The 25,909-nt window shown below is 46.2% G+C and overlaps 1 protein-coding gene across 1 annotated transcript in view; it reads left to right on the forward strand.

Annotated features, from left to right (window-relative positions):
• The window catches only part of PRKDC (protein kinase, DNA-activated, catalytic subunit), a gene marked incomplete at its 5' end in the record, with an annotated part of 150,072 nt that overhangs the window by 48,704 nt on the left and 75,459 nt on the right, over window positions 1-25,909 (forward strand). The window contains 12 exons of the mRNA XM_082675009.1: window positions 6,572-6,666; window positions 8,020-8,119; window positions 9,252-9,385; window positions 12,995-13,246; window positions 14,883-15,106; window positions 15,673-15,881; window positions 16,180-16,312; window positions 16,735-16,893; window positions 17,625-17,828; window positions 23,706-23,891; window positions 24,279-24,383; window positions 25,191-25,358. Coding sequence (XP_082531135.1) covers window positions 6,572-6,666; window positions 8,020-8,119; window positions 9,252-9,385; window positions 12,995-13,246; window positions 14,883-15,106; window positions 15,673-15,881; window positions 16,180-16,312; window positions 16,735-16,893; window positions 17,625-17,828; window positions 23,706-23,891; window positions 24,279-24,383; window positions 25,191-25,358 — 1,969 coding nt within the window. The remainder of the gene's footprint in view (window positions 1-6,571; window positions 6,667-8,019; window positions 8,120-9,251; window positions 9,386-12,994; window positions 13,247-14,882; window positions 15,107-15,672; window positions 15,882-16,179; window positions 16,313-16,734; window positions 16,894-17,624; window positions 17,829-23,705; window positions 23,892-24,278; window positions 24,384-25,190; window positions 25,359-25,909) is intronic.

A 25,909-nucleotide genomic window follows, 5' to 3' on the forward strand; every position in this document is an offset into this window, starting at 1 on the left:
GCCACTGTGTTGATTTTTTTAGTTGAGGTATAGTTGATGTAAAATGTATGTTTCAGGTGTACAGTGTAGTGATTCACAATTTTTAAAGGTTATGCTCCATTTATAGTTATTATAAAATATTGGCTGTTTTCCTGTGCTGTACATTATATCCTTGTTGCTTATCTGTTTTATGCATAGTAGTTTGTGTCTCTAAGTCCCCTACCCCTATTTTGCCCCTCCTCCTTCCCTCTGGTAACCACTAATTTGTTCTTTATATCTGTGAGTCTGGTTCTGTTTTGTTATATACATATGTTTGTTTTATTTTTTAGAGTTCTCATACAAGTGGTATCATAGAGTATTCATCTGGTGTATTTCACTAAGCATAATACTCTGTAGGTCCATCCATGTAGCTGCAAATGGAATTATTTTCATTCTTTTTTATGGCTGAGTAACATTCATTGTATATATTTACCACATCTTTTATTTATTTATTTCATCGGCCTGACCAGGGATCTAACCTGTGCCCCCTGCAGTGGAAGCACGGAGTCCTAACCACTGGACTGCCAGGGAAGTCCCTTACTACATCGTCTTTATCCATTGTTGGACACATTGTTGATGGACACTTAGGTTGTTTCCATGTCTTGGCAATTGTGAATAGTGCTGCTATGAACAGTGGGGTGCATGTAGTTTTTCAAATAAGTGTTTTTGGGTTTTTTGGATAAATACCCAGGAGTGGAATTGCTGGGCTGTATGGTAGCTCTATTTTTAGTTTTTTGAGGAATCTCCACACTGTTCTCCGCAGTGGCTGCACTAATTTACATTCCCACGCACAGCGCATGAGGCGCACTTTTCTCCGCATCCTCGCCAGTACTTGTTATTTGCGGTCTTTTTGGTGATAGTCATCTGCCACGTGTGAGGTGATGTCTCATTGTGGTTTGGATTGTACTTCCCTGATGATTAACCATGTTGAGCATCTTTTCATATGCCTGTTGGCTATCTGTGTGTCTTCTTTGCAAAAATGTCTATTCAGGTCTTTGTTTTTTTGATACTGAGCTGTTTGAGCTGTTTGTATATTTTGGATATTAGCCCTGTATTCATCTTGTCATTTGCAGATATTTTCTCTCGTTCAGTAGGTTGTCATTTTGTTTTGTTGATGGTTTCCTTTGCTGTGCAGAAGTTTTTAGGTTTACTTAGGCCTCCTTTGTTTCTTTTTGTTTTCTTTGCTTTAGGAGACAGAAAACATTGCTACAATTTATGTCAGAGAGTGTTCTGTCTGTGTTTTCTGCTAGGAGTTTTAAGGTTTCCAGTCGTACGCTTAGGTGTTTAATCCATCTTGAGTTTATTTCTTTGTATGCCGTTAGAGAATGAATGTTCCAATTTCATTCTTCTACGTGCAGCTGTCCGGCTTTCCCAGCACCAGTTATTGAAGAGACTGTCTTTTCTGCATTGTATATTCTTGCCTCCTTTGTCATAGATTAGTTGACCATAAGTGCGTGGGCTTATTTCTGGGCTCTCTGCTCTGTTCCGTTGATCTATACATCTGTTTTGTGCTAATACCGTGCTGTTTTGATTACCATACGGTATAGTCTGAAGTCAGGGAGCGTGATGCCTCCAGCTCTGTTATTCTTTCTCAAGATTGTTTTGGCTATTTGGCGTCTTTTGTATTTCCATACAAAATTTAAAATTATTCTAGTTCTGTGAAAAATGCCCTTGGTATTTTGATACGTTTTTTCCTTTTAGTTTTTTAAATTGTGAAACCTGTGTGTATAGAAGAATGTTTAAAAACATGTAAAATTGTCACTATTTGCAGATGACATGATATTACAGATAGAAAACCCTAAAGACTCCACCAATAAAACTGTTAGAACTAATAAACTCAGTAAAATTGCAGGATACAAAATCAGTATACAAAAGTCTGTTGCCTGTCTATGTACTCATAATGAACAATCAGAAATTGAAATTAAGAAAACAATCTCAGGACTTCCTCAGTGGCACAGTGGTTAAGAATCCGCCTGCCAATGTAGGGGACATGGGTTCGAGCCCTGGTCCGGGAAGATCCGACATGCTGCGGAGCAACTAAGCCTGTGCGCCACAACTACTGAGCTTGTGCTCTAGAGCCCGTGAGCCACAACTACTGAAGCCTGTGTGCTCTAGGGCCTGCGTGCTGTAACCACTGAAGCCTGCACGCCTACAGCCTGTGCTCTGCAACAAGAGAAGCCACTGCAGTGAGAAGCCTGCGCACCGCAACAGAGAATAGTCCCTGCTCACCGCAACTAGAGAAAGCCCACGCGCAGCAACAAAGAAGACCCAACGCAGCCAAAAAAAAAAAAGAAAAAGAAAACAATCTCATTTACAGCTGTATCAAGAGGAATAAAATACCTAGGGATAAATTTAACCAAGGGGGTGAAAGACCTGTACACTGACAACTGTAAGACATTGATGACAGAAATTGAAGAAGACACAAATAAATAGATATTCTGTGCTCATGGATTGGAAGAATTAATATTGTTAAAATTTCCACACTACCCAAAGCAATCTTCAGATTGAGTGCAATCCCTATCAAAATTCCAATGGCTTTTTTCACAGAAATAGGGCAAACAGTCCTAAAATTTGTATGGAACCACAAAGACCCTGAAAAGTCAAAGCAATCCTGAAAAAGAACAAGGCTGGAAGCATCACGCTTCCTGATTTCCAACTACTGTACAAAGTTATAGTAATCAAACCAACATGGTGTTGGCAGAAATACAGTCACATAGATCATTGGAACAGAACAGAATGCCCAGAAATAAATCCACACACTTATGGTCAATTAATTTTATGACAGAGGAGCCAGGAATACACAGTGGAGAAAGACAGCCTCTTCAATAAACGGTGTTGCGAGAACTGGACCCCTGTCTTACACCATTCACAAAAACTAACTCAAAATGGAGTAAAGATTTGAACGTAAGACCTGAAACCGTAAAACTCCTAGAAGAAAACATAGGTGGTAAGCTCCCTGACATAGGTCTGGTAAGCTTCCTGACATAGGTCTTAGGGATGATTTTTTGAATCTGACACCAGAAGCAAAAATAGACAAGTGGGATTACATCCAACTAAAAACTTCTGCACAGCAAACGGTCAACAAAATGAAAAGGCAACCTACTGAATGGGAGAATATAGTTGCAAATCATATATCTAATAAAGGGTTAATATCCGAAATATATAGAGAGCTCAATGGCAAAAAATCTGATTAGAAAAATGAGCAGAATATCTGACAAGACATTTTCCCAAAAAAGACATAGAAATGGCCAACAGGTACGTGAAAAGATGCTTAACATCACTAATCATCAGGGAAATGCAGATCAAAACCACAATGAGGTATCACCTCACACTGGTCAGAATGGCCGTCATCAAAAAGTCTACAAATACCAAATGCTAGTGAGGGTGTGGAGAAAAGGGAACCCTTGTGCACTGTTGACGGGAATGTAAATTTGTGTAGCCACTGTGGAAAATAGTGTGGAGGTTCCTCAAAAAATTAAAAATAGAACCACCATACAATCCAGCAATTCCACCCCTGGGTATTTATCCGAAGAAAATGAAAACGCTAATTTGAGGAGATTTATGCACCCCCATGTTCATTGCAGCATTATTTGTAATAGCCAAGACATGGAAGCAACCTAAGTGCCTATTGAGAGATGAATGGATATAGAATATCTAATACACACACACACACACACACACACACACACACACACACACACACACACACACACACACACACACACACACACACACACACACACACACGAATATTACTCAGCCATAAAAAAGAAGAAAATCTTGCCATTTGTGACAACATGGATGGACCTAGTGGGCATTATGCTAAGTGAGATAAGTCAGACAGAATAAGACAAATACTGTGTGATCTCACTTATATATGAAATTGTAAACAACAACAGCAAACAAACAAGCTCATAGATACAGAGAACAAATCGGTGGTTGCTAAAGCCAGGGCTGGGGGCTCAGAGAAATGGGTGAAGGGGATCAAAAGCTACAAATTTTAAGTTATAAAAGAAGTAAGTCCTGGTGGAGTAATGCACAGCATGATGACTACAGTTAATAACACTGTATCCTATATATGGAAGTTGCTGAGAGAGAAGATATTAAAAGTTCTTATCACAAGGTACAACATGTTGTAAGTAGGTGTGGTGACTGATGTTGACTAGGCTTGCAGTGATGGTTTTGTAACATGTACAAATAGCGAACTGCTACGTTGTGCACCTGAAACTGATGCAACGTATGTCAGTTATGCCTCAATTTGAAAGCCCTAAAATGTGTAAAGTTTGTATAATAATAATAGCAACAGAAGTGCCCGCATATTGACCACCTAGCTTTAGAAGTGGAGCATTATCAGTATTTTAGATCCGCCCTGCCCTAAGGTAATCCTTCTCCTGACTTGGATGTCACTTGTTCCCTTGCTTTGCTGTTTTGTTTCATTCTCTGTATATTGGTATGTACCCTAATCGGTGTGCTCTTGGTTTCGGAAAGCAGCTGTTAGGCATAGACACGGCCAGGGAAGTTTGGGTCAGTGTTTTCACTGTCAGGTAAAGGATCCTGGGAAACTGCTGAACAGACACTGGCTTCAGCTTCTCAGAGGACAGGAGCCTGGTCCAAGGAATTAGGTTGACGAAGTCCATCGTTAGTCCTGGGAAGCCGAGCTCTCTAGAAATGTGTGAAGTGGACCCACAACTGACATTGGGGAGAAGTACCGTCCAAGAATGTGGACTGTCCTTTAGTTTCTGCTTCTGAGACCCCAGTGGCCTGACTTGGGTGTCAGGAGCAGGTCAGAGCAGAATTCTCTCGTGGGGTCAGTGAGCGCAGTCGACAGTCCAGGCTGAACCTGGGCTGGAGGGCAGCGTCATGCAGGGGGTCGTTGGGCCTGGCTCCTTTGGGTCTGTCGGGGTGGAGAGCTCCTCTCCGCCCCACTCGCCCACCCTGTCTGACCCGACTGTGCGCCCGCGCGCTCCCCCCTCCGTCCTGTTGGGCCTTGTTGCCTTTCCCCTGTTGCCGTCTTTCTCGGATGCTCGGATTTGCTGGACTACATTCCAGGTGGCTTTGAGAAATGATGCCCGAGGGAACCGTGTTCGAGGGATTGTGTGTTGAGTGATGTAAGTACAAGTTAGGGTGCTTCCATCCTGCAAGCTCGTGAACTGTTTTGGAGAGCTTTCCTTGGGGATCGTGGATTTGGAGTATCATTTGGTCATGTCATTTCCTCCTTGCTACTTCAAATGGTTTTGGCATCTAAGATACAAGCTACTGTAGCCAGCCTGGAACTCTGACCCCAACCCCCCCTTCTATGGTCTGGCCGCACGTCGCTCTTCCAGGTGAGCCTTGGCCCCTAGCTCCGACTCCTGTGCTGCATCCGCCTTCGTGGCCCACAGCGCGATGCCCTTTAGTGTCAGTGTCACATCTGGGTGTGTGGTGGGGTGTCGTGGCGGGCACTTGGAGCTTGTGGGTCCCCCTCTAGGATTCAAATTTAAAAAATCAGGGTGATAGTCCTCCCAAACCAAACAGCGGTGTGCGGTCCTGTTCTCAGTCCCCCCCACCCTCCAGCGCCTGCTGGTTCCTCACTCTGGTCCTGTTTCAGGAAATCACCACCTCAGAGGTGGAGCAGTGACCCTGCACTTGGTCACACAGCTAGAGCGCCCATGAGCCTTAGTGCCCCTGCCTGGCGTTGTGTGATTAATCATTCACTGTCCTGTGTCACTGAGGAACAGATTTTCCAGGGAGAGGCTGGCCTGTGCCTGTGACCTACCCATGAGTGTGACGTCAGTGGTTGGTCCACAGATACTGTGGTCCAGGTAGTTGTTCACATGTGGCGGATATGCTTGTAAAAGGCCCAGAGATGACTGTTGATGTTAACTTACTTTTGGATAGGTAGAGAACTTTTTTTTTTTTAATTTATTTATTTTTGCTGTGTTGGGTTTCAGTTTCTGTGCGAGGGCTTTCTCTAGTTGTGGCAAGCGGGGACCACTCTTCATCGCAGCGCGTGGGCCTCTCACTATTGTGGCCTCTCCCGTTGCGCAGCACAGGCTTCAGACGCACAGGCTCAGTAGTTGTGGCTCACGGGCCTAGTTGCTCCGCGGCACGTGGGATCCTCCCAGACCAGGGCCCGAACCCGCGTCCCCTGCATTAGCAGGCAGACCCTCAACCACTGTGCCACCAGGGAAGCCCCGGTAGAGAACTTTTAAAATTCCGTTATTTAAAAAAATGTGGACGTAGTACCAGGTCTTCTTTTCTGCTACATGTAATTTTGATGAGGTGTGTGGAGTGTGGTCAGAACAGTGGCTTTAGGTTTTAGGTTATGTGCTGTGAGCAGGTCCACAGGTGAGGAGGGTGCTTGTAACAGTAAAAAAGCCCGTGCCTCTTGGTCTGTTTTTGACCAGGTTTTCTTCTTTCAGAAGTGTTTTAGGTTTTATGTTTTAAAAGATTTGCGGCATTTTTAAAGACAAATTTCATTAAGGTATGTATTCTTTAATAACGTAACTTTTTCCCTTCGTTGTTTCTGTTTTATTGTCTTCTCAGATAAGGCTCAATATTCTTTATTTTTCAGGGAGGAAGAGTCTCTGGTAGAACAGTTTGTGTTTGAAGCCTTGGTTACATACGTGGAAAGCCTGGCCTTAGCACATGCGGATGAGAGGTCCTTGGGTAGGTCCCATTCGGGCTCTCTGTGTGTGCGCAGCGAGCCTGTCCATGCGGGGGCCTGGGTCACCCCCTCGTAAGGTGCTGTCTTCTCCTCACACCCCCGTTTAGGGTGATAAGTGAAGGGGAGGTGGGGCCCTCTGCTGCCTCAAACCCGCTTGTTACAAGAGGCTTCAGTGCCTCCTCTACGACTCGCCGTGTCCCCTGGCATCCACTCAGCTTGACCCCTGGTTGGTCAGGGATCCTGGCCAGGGCAGGTGGGGCAGCCCTGCTGTGAAGCGCCAGTGAAAGTGCGCAGCTGACGCGAGCTAAAGAAAGCTGGCCCTTGTCCTGAATTCACTGATGACACCTAGAAGGTGGAAAGTAGGTTTCCTTGCAGAATTGTAATGAGGCTACTTTGACAGTAGCTAAGACGTCATTTTACAACACTGAGTCAGAAATGCGCTGAAGCGGCAGGGAGTAGTAAGCGGCCGCCCCTGCAGCTCGCTTCTGCCCGGAGCTGTCGGGGCGGAAAGCTTCCTGGCGTCTCCCCGCTCAGTCTGCGGGGCGTCGGGCCCGGGGCGTGTGGGCCCTGCTGTGGCTCTCGCAGCGGGTGCCGTGGGGACCCCTCTCACTTGCCAAATGGTGGTGTCTCTCCTTTTTTGACAGATTGAGGCTCTGTTGTCCTCCATGGTGACAGCCCTGCTCATGAGCAAAAACACTTGAAATTCAGTCCTGCCGTCAGCCGTCATTAGCTTAAAATTGCCTTATCTTGACATCGTATACAGGGGAATTTTCTCAACAAGTGAAGTTTTACTCTTTTAAAATCACTGCCATAGCTAAAAGGCGTAGATGAAATTTTACTCTTTAAAAAATCACTGCCATAGTTACAAAGTGTAGAAAGAAAACTTCCTTGGTAACAGAGGTCAAAATAGGCTGTGTGAGGCCCCTTTCCTGAATAACCCTAGACGCCTGTAGATGGTTTTACTATTTTATTTCTCTTCTTCTCCTGCAGTGGCTGTATTATTAACTGTAATATAGTTTAACCTACATGAGAAAAGTGCGGGTCAAGGAACTGACCCCCTGAAATAATAGCCTTCAGTGGGGTGCACGGGCTCTGGCCTGCTTTGTGGGTTTTGTAACACCTGCAGAGCCCTTCCATCTCAGACCTGTACGCAAGGCTGTGCCTTGCTGTCCTGCGATCTTAAACATGGGTTTTGTATTTGGATGTGCAGTGTTGTATTTTGAGGGATGAAAAACACTCTTTTGTAAAATCACCTTTTTAATTACAAAACTAGGCCAGTAAGCCTGTAGTACTACTTGGTTAATGATGATCAGCTGTAGATCTCCTTCAGCAATCTCTGTTTGTGTTGAGAGCAGGTACAGTTCAGCAATGCTGCGATGCTATCGATCACCTGGGGCGCATCGTCGAGAAGAAGCACGTTTCTTTAAACAAAGCAAAGAAGCGACGCTGTCCCCGGTAGGTGATGTTGCTTCCTTTTTCTTTTTCTTTCCCCCGAACATAAAACTAATTCTCAGTTAACACAGGAGAATCCAGGAGGAATTTGTGGAAGTATAAAGAGTCAATTTTCCAAAGTAACTTAAAAGTTTTATGTTTGAAAGTGCTTTGTTTAAGGTGTCATCTTGGTTGGGATAGTGGATACAACTTGAAAATCAGCTTTGTAACTGAGACATTTGTCTGCACTGATTCTGAATACGAATTTGGTGTGGAATTATTTGCTTGGAATCTGCATGAGCTGTTTGTTATGGAGTAGATTTGAAATGTAAGAACTAAAATATTGAAATAGTAGGATTTTGACAGAATGAGGTTGCAGATTATGAAATAAAGCCACTCAAAACCAAGGCTGGCTTATTGCCCAGTGGTTTCCAGTCTTTGCTCCCATTTCCATCCCGGCAAGGTCTCTTTCTCAGACGGGGTGCGGGTGTGCCATGCCTCTTCCCCCAGGTCTGTGCAGGGGTCTGGGGGCTCTGGTGTCTGCTGGCGCCCACCACTCTGCAGAAGCATAGCCTGTAGACTGGACATTAATACTCCCTCTGTGGTTTTAAAATTGATTCTTCCAGATTCTGCCGCGAGTATGACATCTCTCCAGGTCATTCATGCTCACACTTGAGCAGTAGAATTACCTTGGGGTCTGGTTACATACAGTACAGGTCGCTGGGCCTTGCTCTGGAATTGGCTTCAGTAGGTTTAGGGTGGGGCTGAGAATTTGCCTTTCTGCCAAGCTAATACTGATGTAGCTGGTCCAGGGACCACAGTTTGAGAAGCACTACTTCAGAACCTAAACCCCCTTTCAGTTTACAGTGCATTGAAAAGGGAACATGCAAAGACTTGGTGCTGATCTTTTAAGAAATGCTTTTTAATTTTCCCTCAATTAAAAAAATAAAAGGAAGGCAGCATTTAGGACCTATTTCACCTGTGACGTTTTGATTGTATTCTAACGATAATACACTAAAAATAAATTGAATGCCTTTAAATATGGTTTCTACATGTATCAGGGTAGCAAAATTGAATGTATGGTTTTTAGACTCTGGGGCCAGCTAAATGCTGAATGTTGGAGTGTGAATATTAAATACATGTATTCTCCATGCAGAGGCTTTCCACCTACGGCACCCTTGTGTTTATCAGACGTGGTCCAGTGGCTTTTCTCCAATTGTGGGAGGCCCCAGACAGAATGTCGACACAAGTCCATAGAACTCTTTTATAAGTTTGTTCCTTTGTTGCCAGGTATGATGGTCTTTATGCCCTATAAATGACTTTTGCTAGTAGTTTAGAGACGCACTTATATAAAACATGATATTTCCATTATTTAGATAAATGTAATATGTTCTAATAAATATAAAAAATAAGTACGTTCTAATACATACAAAGAATAAGTACAAAAAATAATCATTACAGATCATTTGTAAGACAGGTGATAAATTATGGCTGTACATTTCTCAAAGATTTATAGAAGGAAAGAAAAAAATGCTTTTGATGTTAGACGATACAGAAGAGGTGAACTTAGAATTTCCTAGTACCTTTTATTCCGCATCTTTGCTTTTCTGTCCCACTTAAAAGAAAGAAGGAAGGATTGGATGACCATAGTAGTTAACACGATATTCAATTAAGGTTTAGAAATCTTATTAATAGTTAATGAAGCGGGACTTCCCTGGTGGCGCAGTGGTGAAGAATCTGCCTGCCAGTGCAGGGGACACGGGTTCGAGCCCTGGTCCGGGAAGATCCCGCATGCCGCAGAGCAACTAAGCCCGTGCGCCACAACTACTGAGCCTGTGCTCTAGAGCTCGCAAGTCACAACTACTGAGCCCGTGTGCCGCAACTACTGAGCTTGTGCTCTAGAGCCTGCGAGCCACAACTGCTGAGCCTGCGTGCTGCAACTACTGAAGCCCTCATGCCTAGAGCCCATGCTCCTCAACAAGAGAAGCCACCGCAATGAGAAGCCCACGCACCGCAAGGAAGAGTAGCCCCTGCTCCCCACAACTAGAGCAAGCCACGTGCAGCAGCAGACTCAATGCAGCCAAGTATAAATTTAAAAGAAACAGTTATATATATTAAAAAAATAGTTAATGAAGTAATGCAGTTGTGTTTTTTGGCCTGTAATTAATAAGGAATTGCCAGACTCCTAAGTCTGAATGATCTCAGATCATTTGGTATTAAAGGAAAGCAATGGACCTGTGCTTTTCAGTCGTTACGGTACTAAACCATTAAACTACTTAAGAGACTTGAGACAATTTCTAAATTTCTCAGGAATAAATGTATTGGTAGCTCAGGCATGGGGAAGCTGTGCCCCAGGACAGACTCCGGCCCTGGCTCCCCTTCACGTGCACCGGGCACTAGTCCAGAACCAGGGCATGTGCATCTGGGTGAGGAGGTGCCCGCACACAGCGGACCGTGAGCTGGTTCTCTTGAGCAAGGGGCTTGGAGGGCCTCTGCGGGGCTGCTTCAGGGGCAGCAGGTGGAAATGACTGCATGTCATTCTGAGACTTAGAAGGGTGCTGCATGTGTCATGCTCGAACGTGATGTATACTGTGGAATGCGTTATGTTAAATACTATATATTCTGCATACTGTATGTTGCGATTGTATTCATACTATGCATTACGTATACCATATAAATACAGAGGATGTAATTATCTACTAGACTATAATTTTACGTATATGGTAGAAATGTATATTTGTGTTTTTTAATGTAGAGAATTGTTTTAAAAACATTATTAGTATTTTATATACGCTTACTGCTTTTAGTTAACAAGTTTGCTTTACCTGTTGTCATTCTCACAACGAAGTCAGTGAAGAGTGGATGGGATGGAGGGCGGGGCATCTTCTCCTTATTTTTAGAGGAAACTAAGGCCCAGACTGCGGAGGTAGCACTGCTGGCTGCAGGCCCCGCGGTTCCAGCGGCGTCAGCTTGGCTGATCGCAGACGTTTCCGCTGCTCTTCTTCGTAGCTGCCTGCTACATACTTTCAGGGAAGTAATAGCGCTCTGCCTCTCAGAGTGGTCTTTGTTAGTAAGCACAGGATGCTGAGTACTGGTGAACCTTGCCCTGCTACCACCGTGACTCACCTCTTCTGTGTCTTCCAGTGGGGTGTCTGCCCTCTTCTTTGACTTTGCCCCTGTGATTTTCAAGGTCCCGTGTCCTGCAGTAGTACCGTGTGCGTGGTCGGGCCGGGTATGTGGACACCCAGACCCATGGGACGTTATGACAGGTGCAGGTGTGTCCCCGCTGCGTGTCGGGGCCTTCCGATGCCGACACCGGGGAGTGGGGGCGGATTGGGTGGAGAGGCAGAGAGACAGAGACCACCTCACAGTGGGGAGGTCCCCCCCCCAATCCTCGACTTGTCTTGCTTCCCTCTAGACCTGTCTTCCCAGGTCCTTCCTTTCTGCACGTCCTCTTCTGCCGCTCTTAGCTAGCACTCGACGTAGAATTTAAATATAGTAGTGTTCTTCACTCATGGTTACAGTTTTATTCATTTCTTCTTAGTGAAAATAATGGAAAGTTTAGTATTTCTTCTAAAACAACCCCTGAAAACATGGTACTAGTCTTTTACTTATATAGCTTGTGAGAGGTATTTTTGACACAGTAAAAAAAAATTTCTTCTTTTTTTTAAAATAAATTTATTTATTTATTTATTTATTTTTGGCTACATTGGGTCTTTGTTGCTGCGTGCAGGCTTTCTCTAGTTGTGGAGAGTGGGGGCTACTCTTCGTTGTGGTGCGCGGGCTTCTCATTGCGGTGGCTTCTCCTGTTGTGGAGCACGGGCTCTAGGCGCACGGGCTTCAGTAGTTGTGGCTCACGGGCTCTAGAGCGCAGGCTCAGTAGTTGTGGTGCACGGGCTCCAGGACGCAGGCTCAGTAGTTGTGGCTCATGGGCTTAGTTGCTCCGTGGCACGTGGGATCTTCCCAGACCAGGGCTCGAACGCACGTCCCCTGCATCGGCAGGTGGATTCTTAACCACTGCACCACCAGGGAAGCCCCCAGTTCTTCTTTTGCATCAGAATTACATTACTGTTTTGGATTCTTCTGTACCTTCATTAGGGTCAGAATGACTTGACCTTTTCACAGCCACTGATTTCAGAGCATACAAAATACACTTTAATGTTTTTTTCTTTAATTTAGAAAATGATTAATACCTAAAAGAAAAATATCTTTTCAAAAGCAGATCATTTGACTCTTTTATTTAATAAGCACGGCACTTACCACGTGGTAGATGCTATTCTAAGTGCTTTTTCAGATATTAACTGCTTCAGTTCACTTCGCCTTGGTGACAACCTCAGAGGTAGATACTGTGTGCGTCTCACCGTGGACGAGGAAGCAGCCTGGCGAGGCCTGGTCCCCGCGGCCGCCAGTGGCACAGGCAGAGGGGCTGGAGTGTCTGACTGCTCTGTGTTTATTCCATAAAAAAAGCAATAATGACTTCCAAGAAAAAAGGCAAGAGAAAGAGTATGAAGTTTATAGGTATTCAGGTGGTATCCGACTATGTTAATAATGTTTAAAGAAACTGAAGAGAATGGCTTTTGGTGGAAATACTTTCTTGACAGTAAGTACAGTGAGCAAGTTGTGAGTGCTGTGGTTAAAATAAGACTATCCTGGATCATTTTGGAATTTCAGTGCACTGGTAGGTCGTTTATGTGGGACATTTATGGAAAACTATTTGAAATATTGTGATATTGCCTGTCTTGTTCTGGTCTGATTACATTTTTAACATACCACACTTTTAATTTTTGTTTCTTATTATTGGGAGATGCTATTTTTAATTAGGTACAGTGATTAGATCAAGTGATTTTAACTACATGAAAGTGATTTATATGTGTGTTTTAATCTTATTTCTCTTTTAAGGCAACAAATCCCCTTCCCTGTGGCTGAGAGACCTGATCGAGAAGGAAGGCATTTCCTTCCTCATAAACGCATTTGAGGGCGGAGGAGCCTGCGGTCCGCCAGCCGGCATCCTCACCCAGCCCACCCTCCGCCAGCTGCGCGGGCCGTTCAGCCTGCGTGCCACGCTGCAGTGGATGGACGCGCTGCTGGCTGCGCTGGAGTGCTACAACACCTTCCTGGGCGCAGGGACCCTTGGTGCCGCCCAGCTCCTGGGTGGGTAGAGCCTCCCTGGGTCAGCACCGTCCGGCTCTGCCTGGAACCATGCCGGGGCCAAGATGGGTGGGGTTTTGGTTGGACAGGATCACGGGGTGTCATTTCTTCAGCTCTGCCTGCGTCTCCGAGCTCACAGTGAGGGTGGGGGGCTCCCCGCCCGGAGTCTGTGCTGCTTTCTTGCCCTGTGCACAGGTTCTCAGTGACCCTTGTGCAAAGTAACCTTCTGAGGTTTTCCTGAGGCCCTCAGGTCTTGTGCCATGTCTCTGTGGAGCGGGTCTTTAGTTTTCTCGCATCTTTCTGTCCCTGGAGCTTCTCTGTTGTAGTGCGGTAGTGACGGTGTTGTTTGCAAAGGACGTCAGGCGGGTGGGATGTGAGTGCTGGGCAGGCTCTGTCCCCCTGGGGGCCCCGGTGGCCCACGAGGGCAGGCGCTGGCTCTGGGAATGGTGTCCCCTGGGAAGCAGCACCTGGAGCTGGCTGTCGCCTGGCAGGTGTGCTCTCTGCTTCAGGGTTCTCGGAGCAGCTGGCCGTTCTCCTGCTGCCCCGTACTGTGGGCGGAGCCTCAGACTTGCCCTCAGAATGGGCTGTGCTCTTTGCATGACTGTTTGTGGGGGGGGGGGGGGCGGGGCGGGGGGGGTCTCCGTTCCAGCCGGGGCGGCGTCTGAGCAGAGGGCCTGCTCTTCTCTCCGCAGGCCTGTCAGAGGTGACGGGGTTGGGAGGAGTCAGACGGCCCCTGGCCTGTTGGGTTCAGGGTCTCTGGTGTTTGAGAATGCAGTTCTGAACACATTTTCTCCCAGTTTTTTGAGTACATAATGACCTGTCAGTTGACAGTTTGATCGCCTTCCTTAAATCTAAGGAGAACAAAGACCTGGAAGCCGTCCCCTAGAGGACCTAACCAGCCGCCACCTTTGTTCACTCCCCTGGCTTGTGCACCATTGTTGTCACGTGTCCCCTGCCTTTACCCCAGAACGGTGAGCTGTGCTCGGATTGCGGAGTGGAGAACAGCATGTCCGTCCTTCCTGTGGCGGAGCGTGTCTCACACTCGCGAGTTCTGGGAGAAACCCGCTGGGGAGTTGATCTGAAATTGATCCCATAGGACGCCAGTCGCAGCCTCCTGCGTAAAGGCCACTGCCGTGGCGTGTCTCTCCGTTGCCCTCTGAAGGACATTTAGGCTGCTCCTATTTTTTTATTATTAAGAACAATGCTAAAATTAACATCTTCAAAGCACATCTTTGCAATTCTGCCATTATTTCCCGAGGATACAATTTCAGTGCTGGATCAAAGCATATGAGCTTTTAAGCCTTTGATAGAAATTGGTGTGCACGTGTTTTTAAGCTTTTAGTACGATTTGGCAAATAGCCCTTCAGAAAGATCATGTTAATTTATGGTCCCATGGTAGTGTTTGAGAGCCAAGACCTAACCTTCCGTAGGTGTGTTCTTACTGTACGAGTCTGCAGTTGAGTTCTGTTCAGGTGGTGTTTTGAAATGAGAAGAAATAAGTGCTGTTTCAGCTTTTATTAAAACTTTTAAAATTTTGACTGAAAGTATATCACACCTATACTTAAAGACGGAACTTTACGTTAATCTTAGTGGGTTTAGAAGGAAGTGTATGTTAACATTTTAATACAATTTTTTCTAGGTGCTGAAACACAGTCTTCACTTTGGAAAGCAGTGGCTTTCTTCTTAGAAAGCATTGCTCTGCATGATATCACGGCGGCAGAAAAGTGCTTTGGTGCCGGGGCCGCAGGTGACAGACCCAGCCCACAGGAGGCAGAAAGATACAATTACAGCAAATGCACGGTGGTGGTCCGGGTCCTGGAGTTCTCCACAACGCTGCTTGGCACCTCCCCAGACAGCTGGAAGGTAGGCCCGCCCGCTGCCCTGATCAAGGGGCCTGTGCTGGGCTACCCACTGGTGGTTCTGGCCTTCTTAGAACTTTCCCTTGCTATAGGAGTTGTCTCTTCTTGAAAATAATGATAAAACTCTGCATGTGCTTCCGATTCTCACTGTGCACATAAGACGCAGTTTTCCTAGATGTTCATTGGCTACTGTGTGTTATGCTGTGATCGAGCATCTGCCTGACGAAACGCGCATCAGCCAGCATCTGTAAATGTGTCTGTGAGGCTGAGACCCGCATCCCGTCAGTGCCCGCTCAGCGCCTGCGATGCGCCAGGCCCTGCCTCTGCCAGGGCTGGAAGCCCACGGCGCCACCCTGTGAAGGTTTCTCTGGGGCACCTCCGGGCCCTCCTGTCCACGTGTGGTCCACGGTTGCTCTTCCGCCGTGACGGCAGTCAGGTCCACGCGGTGGAGACCTAGGGACCGCAGAGCCTGAACTGTGTGCTGTCTGAGCCCCACCCCATCCTTCCCGCTTGTTGGGCCGTCCACTGCGGTGAAAGTCCCAACGCTGACCGATGGGTGTGTCTGTGCAGCTCCTTGGGAAGGATTCGTGCAGCGCAGACCTTACGAAGCTCCTGGTGAGAACACTGTGTGCGCCCTCGAGCGTGGGCTTCAACGTCGGGGACTTCCCGGTGATGGACCACCTCCCCAGTGTGTGCGTGGGCCTTCTGAAGGCCCTGAAGACGTCCCCGCACTGCGCTGCGCTGGAGGCATGCCTCAGGGAGGAGGTCACGACACGGAGGTGGGGCTTCCAGGGCAGCCTCGGGGCGGGGTGGGGGTGAGGGCGGGGCACAGAGGCCCCTCCATGGCTTAGCCCTCAGGGCAGCAGACAGCCTGCGGGTGGCACCGAGTGGTCCCTGCGGCATTGGCACGCACCCTAGTTTGCTTAACCTGGGTTTGCTGTCCAGGACCTTGCGGTGGACTGGGGCACCGGGAAGCTAGTAAATACATTGCAGCAGGACGCACACAGTCTTCAGTGTCCTGTAACGTCATGAGACCGGCACTCACCTGGTTTCCTTTTGTTTTCCCTGCACGGCCAGCATTGAGGAGCTCTGCACTGTTGACCTTTATGGCCTGGACGCTCACGCTAGTCGGGCCGAGCTGGCGTCTGTCGTGTCGGCCTGGAAGCAGCTTCACAGGGCTGGCTTTCTGCATGTTATGGCGCCATCGCAGGTAACTGTGCCAGTTTGTTTTACATTTCTCTTAGCTCATTATGCCAGTTTGTCGATTTATTTATAGCCTTTTTAAAATATCGGTTAACGTACAGAGCATGCCGAGATAGAAATTAGAGAAATACTTGCTCCACACATGGCAGTGTTGCCTAGAGTGTAAATGTGACAGTAAGTGTAAAAGTTTATTAATGTAAAATGAAAATAAAGGCCACTTGAATATTTCCAGCACCTTCTGAAGACCTTTAGGCACTAGCTGCTCTTGTGCCTGTGTGCCGGGAGTCAGAGGTGCGTGAAAGTGTCCCTGACAGTTGGAAGGCAGTGGTCAGTGTTGGTGAGCGTGGATTTGTATTAATGAAAGGTGTGAGATTGTGTTTTTCTATGTCATACTTCACTGTTGGGTATTTCAGTGTTGCTTTATTCTAGTCTGCAGATCAGCCGCATTCTCTCGGCACAAAGCTTCTCTCCCTGGTTTATAAAAGCATCGCACCTGGAGTCGAAGGGCAGTGCCTGCCCTCACTGGACCCCAGCTGCAAGCGGCTCGCCAATGGACTTCTGGAGTTGGCCTTTGCTTGTGGAGGACAGGTAGGAAAAACAGCTGTGTGCACGTGTGCGGTCCCAGTGATGTCGGGCATCACTCACATGCAGCGTCTCTGCAAACGGGAATTTAGCTGGGTAACTTCCTAGCTGCAAAAGGACTTTACCTGATTTACCAGAGATGACTTTCTAAAAGTTTTTTTTTATTTTTAATATAAAAGGAGTAGAATGACCTTCTTAAGCTGAAGTTTTGTCTATCCCAGTTTATTTCCAAAAGGCCTTCAGGCAGAGAGCAATTTGTGACTGCAAAGCCGACCTGTGTTGACACAGTGGCCTCTGCTTCCTCCATCCTGGGCAACTCTTCAGAGGCTGGTGTGGGAGAGGCCCTGGAGGAGCATTCCAGACACCCCACAAAGTGCTCAGGGCCTTCTGAGCTGTGCAGGGCTGGCCTCACAGTCTCTCTAGCTGTGGTTCCGCAGTGCACCCACCTCCCCTTCTCGTGCCTCTTTGTCCACTGAGTGCAAACAGTCCTCAGCCTTCCTAGACTCTCCCCTCAAAGCCACAGACACGAGATTCTGTGGAGCACTGGGAGACACGTGGGTCAGGGAGAGAGTTCTCGCCCAAAGTAAGACCTGGAAAGTGGAGCCATGTTGAACGCCTGCAGTTAGACCAACCCAGGCCTCCCAGGACCAGGCCCCTGCTGACTCTGTTCTCTGCTGTCGGAGCTCACAGCTGCCCGGGGAGTCGTGTGCCACAGCCCTTCTCTTTCCTCTTTGCAGTGTGAGCACCTGGTGGGTCTTCTCCTGGACATGGCGGTGGTGTCCATGCCGTCCTCAGGAGGGTCCCAGAGGAACATCATCAGCTTCTCTCACGGACAGTATTTCTACAGCTTGTTCTCAGAAACAATCAACACTGAACTGTTGAAAAATCTAGATGTTGCTGTATTGGAGCTCATGAAATCGTCTGTGGATAATCCCAAAATGGTAATGGATTTTTCCTTTTAATACAGTATATTTTCTTTAGTAATGCTTATAAAAGGGTTGCTGTATGCCTGAAATAATACATCAGTAAAACAAAGTGAGGGACTTCCCTGCTGGTCCAGTGGTTAAGACTTCGCATTCAAATGCAGGGGGTACGGGTTCCATCCCTGGAAAGGCCGGCCTGCCTTTTCATTCCCACCGGCCGCGGCTGGTCCTGATGTGCCGCAGTCCTCCCTGTTCATGGCTTCCATGGTCTCGAGGCTGAGTCCTCATTTCCCACGTGTTCCTGCTGTAGTCCCTTTGCCCCCTCAGATTGAACCTGTGCAGATCAATGTATTTTTTTAATACATTTATTTATTTATTTATGGCTGTGTTGGGTCTTCATTGCTGTGTGCGGGCTTTCTCTAGTTGTGGTGAGCGGGGGCTACTCTTTGTAGCGGTGCGCGGGCTTCTCATTGCGGTGGCCTCTCTTGTTGCAGAGCACGGGCTCTAGGCCCGTGGGCTTCAGTAGTTGTGGTGCGTGGGCTCCAGTAGTTGTGGCGCACAGGCTCTAGAGCACAGGCTGAGTAGTTGTGGCGCGTGGGCTTAGTTGTTCCGCGGTGTGTGGGCTCTTCCTGGACTAGGGCTCGAACCTGTGTCCCCTGCATTGGCTGGCGGATTCTTAACCACTGCGCCAAGGAATTCCAGATCAGTATTTAATATATAGTTGATTTGTTTGCTAAACACAAAATTTTGAAATTTAACTTGGTCGGTAGACAATCAAGAATTAACTGTTGGAATGATCATTCTAAGGGAGAGGCATAATTTCCTGCTGAGTTAATAAGCTTTTATTCCAAGCAGTGCTAGTTGTCTCTTGTAGGGGAAGATTTTGTAGATTGCGCTAGAAATTTGTATTTTTAGAAGTTTGAAATAAAATTGCAGTAGACCCACAACACTCAGGAAATACAGCATTTCGAGCTTGTAAGCTCTTCAGACTTACGGGGAAGAAACCATACTCATTTATCGCCACCTCCTCCCTAGATCCCTCTACAGTGTGGTTTGTTTTTTTGTTTTTTTGAAAGCACAGTCTTAAAGGATACAGAAAAGGAGAAAAGACAAGAGTGACAACATTTTGGAAGCTAGAAAGCAAAAGGACAAAGAGTAACAGACTTCAGAGTCCGAGAAGGCTGCAGTGAGGCCTTGGTGTGCAGGCGGCCTGGAGCAGTGGGGGAATCGGGTGACTGTTAGCCGGCTCCCGTGGGCTCTCCCTGTCCTTGCGAGGTGCAGGAGGCTGGAGGCGCAGACCCTCTTGTCTGGGGGACCCTGGGCATAGTTGAGGGTAAAGATACCTTTTTTCTAAAGAAACATCTTTAGTGAAGATTAGAATCAAGTATATAACCTAGGTATTTCTTTAAGCAACGTAGTGAAGTTTGAAATGCTTTGAACCATAGCAAAAGCACTGTACTGCTCCAGTGGTGAGAATCCCACTTTGTACTTTTATCCCCAAGTTTAACGTTAGTTCCTCAATTCTTCTGATCTTGGTTTCACACTGATTTTTTTTGAGCAGCCAGCGTGTTTCTGGTATATGCCGTAGTTTTGTGTTTTGCCATTTTTCTCTTGGGTTGTATTTTCTTTCTTTTTTTTTTTTTTTGCGGTGCGCGGGCCTCTCACTGCTGTGGCCTCTCCCGTTGCGGAGCACGGGCTCCGGACGCGCAGGCTCAGCGGCCATGGCTCACGGGCCCAGCCGCTCCGCGGCATGCGGGATCCTCCCGGACCAGGGCACGAACCCGCGTTGCCTGCATTGGCAGGCGGACTCTCAACCACTGCGCCACCAGGGGAGCCCTGTATTTTCTTATTAATTTGTAAAATTTTTGTATACTAAGTGTAGCAGACCTCTGTCTGTCATGTATGCAGAAAGTCCTTTTTCCTACTGACCATTTGTCTTTCTCAGTTGGAGTGTTTATTCCGTACAGAAGTATTTGGTTTTTTATAGTTAAAGAAGATACCAGTCTTCTTTTCAGTTGATCTGTTTTTCATGTCATACTTAGAAAGCCTTTCTCCATCCCAATATTATCCCTAAAATCTATCTGCCCATGTTTTCTTCTGTTACTTTTATAATTTCTTTTTTAAACAAATGGAAGTAATGCAAACAGCACTGTAGAAATATTTTTTCCTAAATAGATATATATTGGACAAACATTCATTCACAAATGGATATTTTCCTCATTAATTCAAGTTTGTAACTTTTTCAGATCTGAATCTCTATACAAATTTAGGTCGGAGGTTGTTTAATTTGTTACTTACCTATCTGTTTTTCAGCCAGTACCACGTTGTTTTAATTTCAGCAATTTTAAAATACACTTTAACATCTGGTAAGGCAGTGTTCCTTCTTAGTATTTTTGTTTTTCAGAATTCTTCAAGCTATACTTACACATTTTCTTTAAAATGAAATTTAGAATCATTTTGCCAAGTTTCCTACAGCCCTCTCCACAACATACAGGGATTTTGAGTGGTGATACAATGTGTATAGAGCATATTTAAACCAAGGTGACCTCTTTAAAAAAATTAAGCCACGTTTTCTATAGTATGTCTCTCAATTTATCCAAACATTTATTCATGTTCTCAAATCTTTTTGAGAACTGTTATGTATTCATACTATTATGTAGAATGTTATAATTGTATATTGATTTTGTATCCTGTATCTTCACTACATTTTTAGATTAGTTTTAACAGTTTTTTGGTAGTCTTGAGGGTTTTCTGTATATCCTATCATCTCCAGATAGAGACTGTTCTGCTTTTTCTGAGTGAAAGGATACCTTTTATTTCTTTTTCTTGTCTGACTGCTATGACTAGAACTTCCAATATTATGTTGAAATTGTGTTGAATGAAAGTGGCGAGAGTGGGCATCCTAGTCTTTTTCCTGATCTTAGGGGAAAAGCTTACAGCTTTCCACTGTTGAGTATGATGTTAGCTGTGGACTTGTCATATATGGCCTTTATTACGCTGAGGTACATTACCTCTATACCTGTTTGTTGAGAGTTTTTATCATGAATGGACGTTGAGTTTTGTCAAATGCTTTTTCTGCATCTGTTGAGATGATCCGATGATTTTTAACCTCTGTTTTGTTACTGTGGTGTATCACCTTGATTGATTTGCAGACACTGGACCATCCTTGCGTACCTGGGGTAAACCCCGCTTGATCACGGTGTGTGGCCCTTCTAATGTGCTGCGGAATTTGCTTTGCTCACACTCTGTTGAGGATATTTGCATCTGTGTTCCTCAGGGATATTTCCCTGTAATTTTCTTTTCTTGAGGTGTCCTCGTCTGGTGTTGGTGTCAGGGTGACGCTGGCCATGTAAAATGAGTTTGAAAGTGCTTCCTCCGTGCCCCCCTCCCCGCCCAGTTCTTTGGCAGAATTTGAGAAGGTGTTAGTTCTTCTTTGATTGTTTCGGTAGAATTCGCTATTGAAGCCATCTGATTCTGGACTTTTGTTTGTTGGGATGTTTTGATTACTGATTCAGTCTCCTTGCTAGTAATTGGTCTGTTCAGATTATTTCTCCATGATTCAGCCTTGATAGGTTGTTTGTTTCTAGGAATTTATTTGTTTCTTCTAGGTTTCGTCCAGTTTTTTGGTGTATAATTGTTACTAGTGGTCTTTTTATGATCCTTTGTGATGTAAGGATACCTTCTGGGGAATTAAGTGAAAGCCCGTCCAAGTTCTGAACCTTGAGGCATTAGGCCATTTTCTTCAATTTGGCTCTCAGAACACAGTCAGCTAGATACACCCTCAGGCAGGATTTCAGACTGTGCTGAAAAGCCTAAGAGAAAATCAAGATACCGTTATCCCAGCCCAACTAGATCTACTTCCAGTGTCCTCGCTGCTGGTGAGCCCTGCCCGCTGCTCACGCTTCTGTCCGTTCCTCAGTGGGTACCGACCACTGTGAAGTACCAGGCGCTCCAGGAAAGGGCTTCTGAAAGGACAGGCAGGGAGAAAGCACTTGAAACAGAGATTATTCAGGAAAGGGCTTCTGAAAAGACAGGCAGGGAAAAGGCACTTGAAACAGAGATTATTCAGGACAGGGCTTCTGAAAGGATGGGCAGGGAAAAGGCACCTGAAACAGAGATTATTCAGTGAGATGAGGTGTAAAAAGAAAGAAACTTCAGAGGTGAGAGAAGACACTGTATCCGTGAAACAAGAATCGCTATTGAGAAAGAATATCAGAGAACAAGAAAGAAAATTTGTGAATTAAACATACATATCACAAATTAAGGATGAAGTGGATTTGGAAGATAAAATTCAGGAACTCTCATGGAGAGTAGAGTAAGGTTACAAATCAGAAAATGGAGAAGCGATGAGGAAACTTGGAATCTATCTACAAGGTCCAGCTCCATGGCCTCCACCCCTGACAGAGGACGAGCCAAGTAGAGGCTTCATGGATAACGTTTCAGGAATGACCATTCTGAGTTTCAGATGGAAAAGGCCATCGAATGTCCAGTGCATTGTATGGAAACAGCTCCACACGGAGCACACTTCTTGAAAATTTGAAACCTTAGGGGTTCCCCAGGAGAGAAGATGCTGAAAAGTTTCTACAAGAGAAAAAACCCAAAGGTCTTTCAAAAGGATTAGGAACCTGGATGACGGTTGTCTTTGCAACAGCAGAGTGCAGCCTGGGAGACAGTGAGCCAGATTTCGTGCACAGTTTCGGAAAGAGTACTTCTCACCTGAGTGGGAAGGATTAACGATTATGAGTGAGAGCCGAGTGCAGGTGTTTCAGGTGTGCCAGGTCCCCATGGGGGTCTGTGTCCTGTGCTCCTCTTGCTGGGAAGCTGCCGGGGGAAGTTCTCCACCGAGATGGAGCAGAAGCTGGGAAAAAGGAGGGCGTGGGGTCCGGGAAGTTTGCCGACGAGTCTCCTGGGGGCGGGGGGTGGTGACCTCCACTCAAGACCCGGACTGGTGTCCCTGACCCTCCCGAGGTGGTGCCCCAGAGATGGCTCACAGCCTCCCTGATGCGTTTGCACGTCTAGAGGAGACGTAGTGAATTTGGGAGAGTTTGATGACAACAGTGACAGTCACGTTGAGAACAACTAAGGGGTGGGGGAGCTGGGGTGCTGTCCCTCTGCCAGGCGAACGTCCACGTACAACTGTCTGTACAGTCGGCCCTCGTGTCCACGGATCCCCCTCCTGCAGACCGCGCGGCGCCGTAGTGCGCGTTTCCACGTTAAGTGCACCCACGCAGTTCAAACCCGAGTTGTTCAAGCGTCAGGTACTCACTTCAGGGAGATCAAAATGTTATGTGAGGAAGGAGATGTGTGCTAGTACTCAGCTCGGATCATCTGTGAGCGGAGCTACCTGTCACAACAGCAGGAATATTGAATTAATCTAACCGAATTTAGGAGATCACTGTTGGGAAGGCAGTAGGACAGGAGATGTGCATGTACCTCCCTGTGCCCTTGTGTGCCCGTGTCCATGTGTCCCTGTGTGCGTGTACATGTGTGTGTTTCACTCTGTGCGTTTCCGTGTGTGCATGTGTGTGTGTGCTGTTTCTAAGCGTGTGTGTGTCCCTGTGTGCGTGCCTGTGTGTGTGTGCATGTATGAGTGCATCTGGTGGTGATGGTGACCAGAGAGAGCTGATTTCCCCTGCCATGGAGAATGGCCCCGACCAAGAAAACAACAGATAGCAGTTTAAGCATTATTTCATAAAGGGGACCACCGTATGCCTTTGTGGGAAAATTTACATGTTAAAGTGCTGTTTTCAGATATGAGGAGTTGTGAAGTAAACAGCTGTTCTAGGAATAGCATCTTCATTTTCCAAGAATAGCTTTGAAAAATGACAGTAAATTCTGTTGCGTGTCTGTCAGCCTTGATGGTAAGAGTTCTTGCTTCACCCCGCGCTGTCTCAGGTGAGCGCCGTTCTGAATGGCCTGTTGGATCAGAGCTTCCGAGACCGAGCCAGTCAGAAGCACCAAGGCCTGGAACTGGTGGGTGCCATCCTGCAGAGCTGGAGGAGCTGCGGCCCGTGGTGGGCCAGGGATGCTGCCCCGGACAGCAAAATGGCCGTGCTGACCTTGCTGGCAAAAATTCTGCAGGTATTCCGAGAGACCTTGAAAATGTAGCTGCGTCTGTCGCTTATGTCTTTAAAAATTCGATGGAGGCTTCTTGAAAAGCTCATTGGTTTGACAAATAAAAAATAACTTGGACAATTGCTGATTACTTTATATTTTATACTTTTCCATTATTTTACGTAATTATCTTTTATTCTCATTTTCATTTCTTATTCTTTATCTTCTCAGTGTAGCTTTACGTGCATTGTCTTAGCAGATAGTTTTAAAATATTTCAGAACAGGAATTGTTGAAATGCTGTTGGCGCCCAAGAACAAATGTATAGGTCATTTCTGAAATTTAAAAACGGAAAAATGTATTAAAGGAAATTAGAGGCATAATGTAGAAATGTGTTTTCATTTTCCCTCCTTTAGATTGATTCATCTGTATCTTTTAATACAAATCACAGTGCGTTCCCAGAAGTTTTTACAACGTATGTTAGTCTACTTGCTGATCCGAATTTGGGTCTACATTTAAAGGTAAGTGGTTGAAAAGATGTTTTTCAGATTATGTTCTCCATTTTTTTTTCCTGTTCTGTATTTTTGTGTATTTGTGATATTTTCTGTTTTCTTATTATGGAAAATTTCAGACGTATTCAGAAGCAGAGAGACCAGCACAGTGACGCCCGGGTACCCGTCACCAGCTTCTGTGGCCCTCAGTCATCTTTCTGTTAATTAATAACAGAAAATATCTCTCTTACTTTTAGGGTCAAGAACTTAACAGATTTTGTAATTTTAAAGTCCTGTAGTAATTAGATTTTACGCTCCAGTAAAGTGTGGCCTTCCTGAAAACCATCTTTGTGGTGGATCATGAGGGTATTTCTTTGGAATTTTCTGCTGTATGTGATTAGTCAGGTTTCACATTTCTCAACGTGAGGAGGTCTGGGAACTGACCTGCTACCCAGGGGAGGAAGGAAGCACACCGAGTGCTCTGAAGCCCTGAGTTCCGCAGTCGCCCCGTAGGGTATTCACAATAGTCTTTTCTCACAGAACTCAGGCAGCGCGCTTCTAGTAGAGGCTGCGTTTGCAGAGGAGATCCACACGCAGAGTCAGGCTGCCCTGTCCTGGGCTCACACGGGACAGCCCTGCCTCAGCCCGCGAGCCCGAGAGTGGAAGCCGAGGGCCAGGCCGCGTCTTGCTGGTGGGTTTGACGCTGCCGAGGAGGTGTCCTGAAGTGGGCCCGGAGTGCACACGTGTGGTGCTTTCTTGGCGCAGTCTTTAGAAAGCAGTCGTTGCACTCGTTGTGTGGAATCCCTAAGCCAGTCTCATGTTGCTCTCGCTCTGCAGGGCCAGGCTGTGATTCTGCTCCCATTCTTCACCAGTCTCACTGGAGGCCATCTGCAGGAGCTGAAGCACGTTCTCGGGAAGTTCATTGTTTCTAATTTCCCCATGAAGTCTGAAGAGTTTCCCCCGGGGACTCTGCGATACAATAACTACGCGGACTGTATGAAAAAGGTTAGTTTTTAGTAGTTGCAACTAAAATTAAGCACTGCTTGTTTCCTGTTAACATTTCTTGGTGAAAAGAAGTTAGTGAAATATTCAGAGTCAGAGAGTGTTCTAACTCGAAGGATTCATTTTAACTCATTTTGAAAGCTTGTCTGTGGGGGCCGATGTGTACCTGAATCCTTTGGGGCTAATTTTTCTCCCATTTAAAAATTGTGAAATATTTTATGTGTAATGTATAAGCTTTGAAGAATAATACCGAAGAGAGCTAAGAAATAGAATATCACCTATGGTGCAGTTTCTGAAGTTTAGTTGACTAGTGGTCATTTGAGAAATATCTAGTGGGTATCACTTAGTTAATATACAGTGTAAGTTCCCGAAACACCGGGGGCTTAGCCAAGAAGCTAGGTTCTCTCCCTCCTGTACAGTTCTAGATCCTCTACAGGGACCCCGTCTCCTTTACCTTCTTCTTTTCTGTTGTCCCCCACACGTAGCATCTACCTTGTCCAGGTTGGCTGATCCAGCTCCTATCTTGTCCGTTCTAGCCAACAGGAGGGAGGAGA

The sequence above is a fragment of the Grampus griseus genome (genome assembly GCF_964374135.1).
Source record: "Grampus griseus genome assembly, chromosome: 17".
In the NCBI taxonomy this organism is placed as follows: domain Eukaryota; kingdom Metazoa; phylum Chordata; class Mammalia; order Artiodactyla; family Delphinidae; genus Grampus; species Grampus griseus.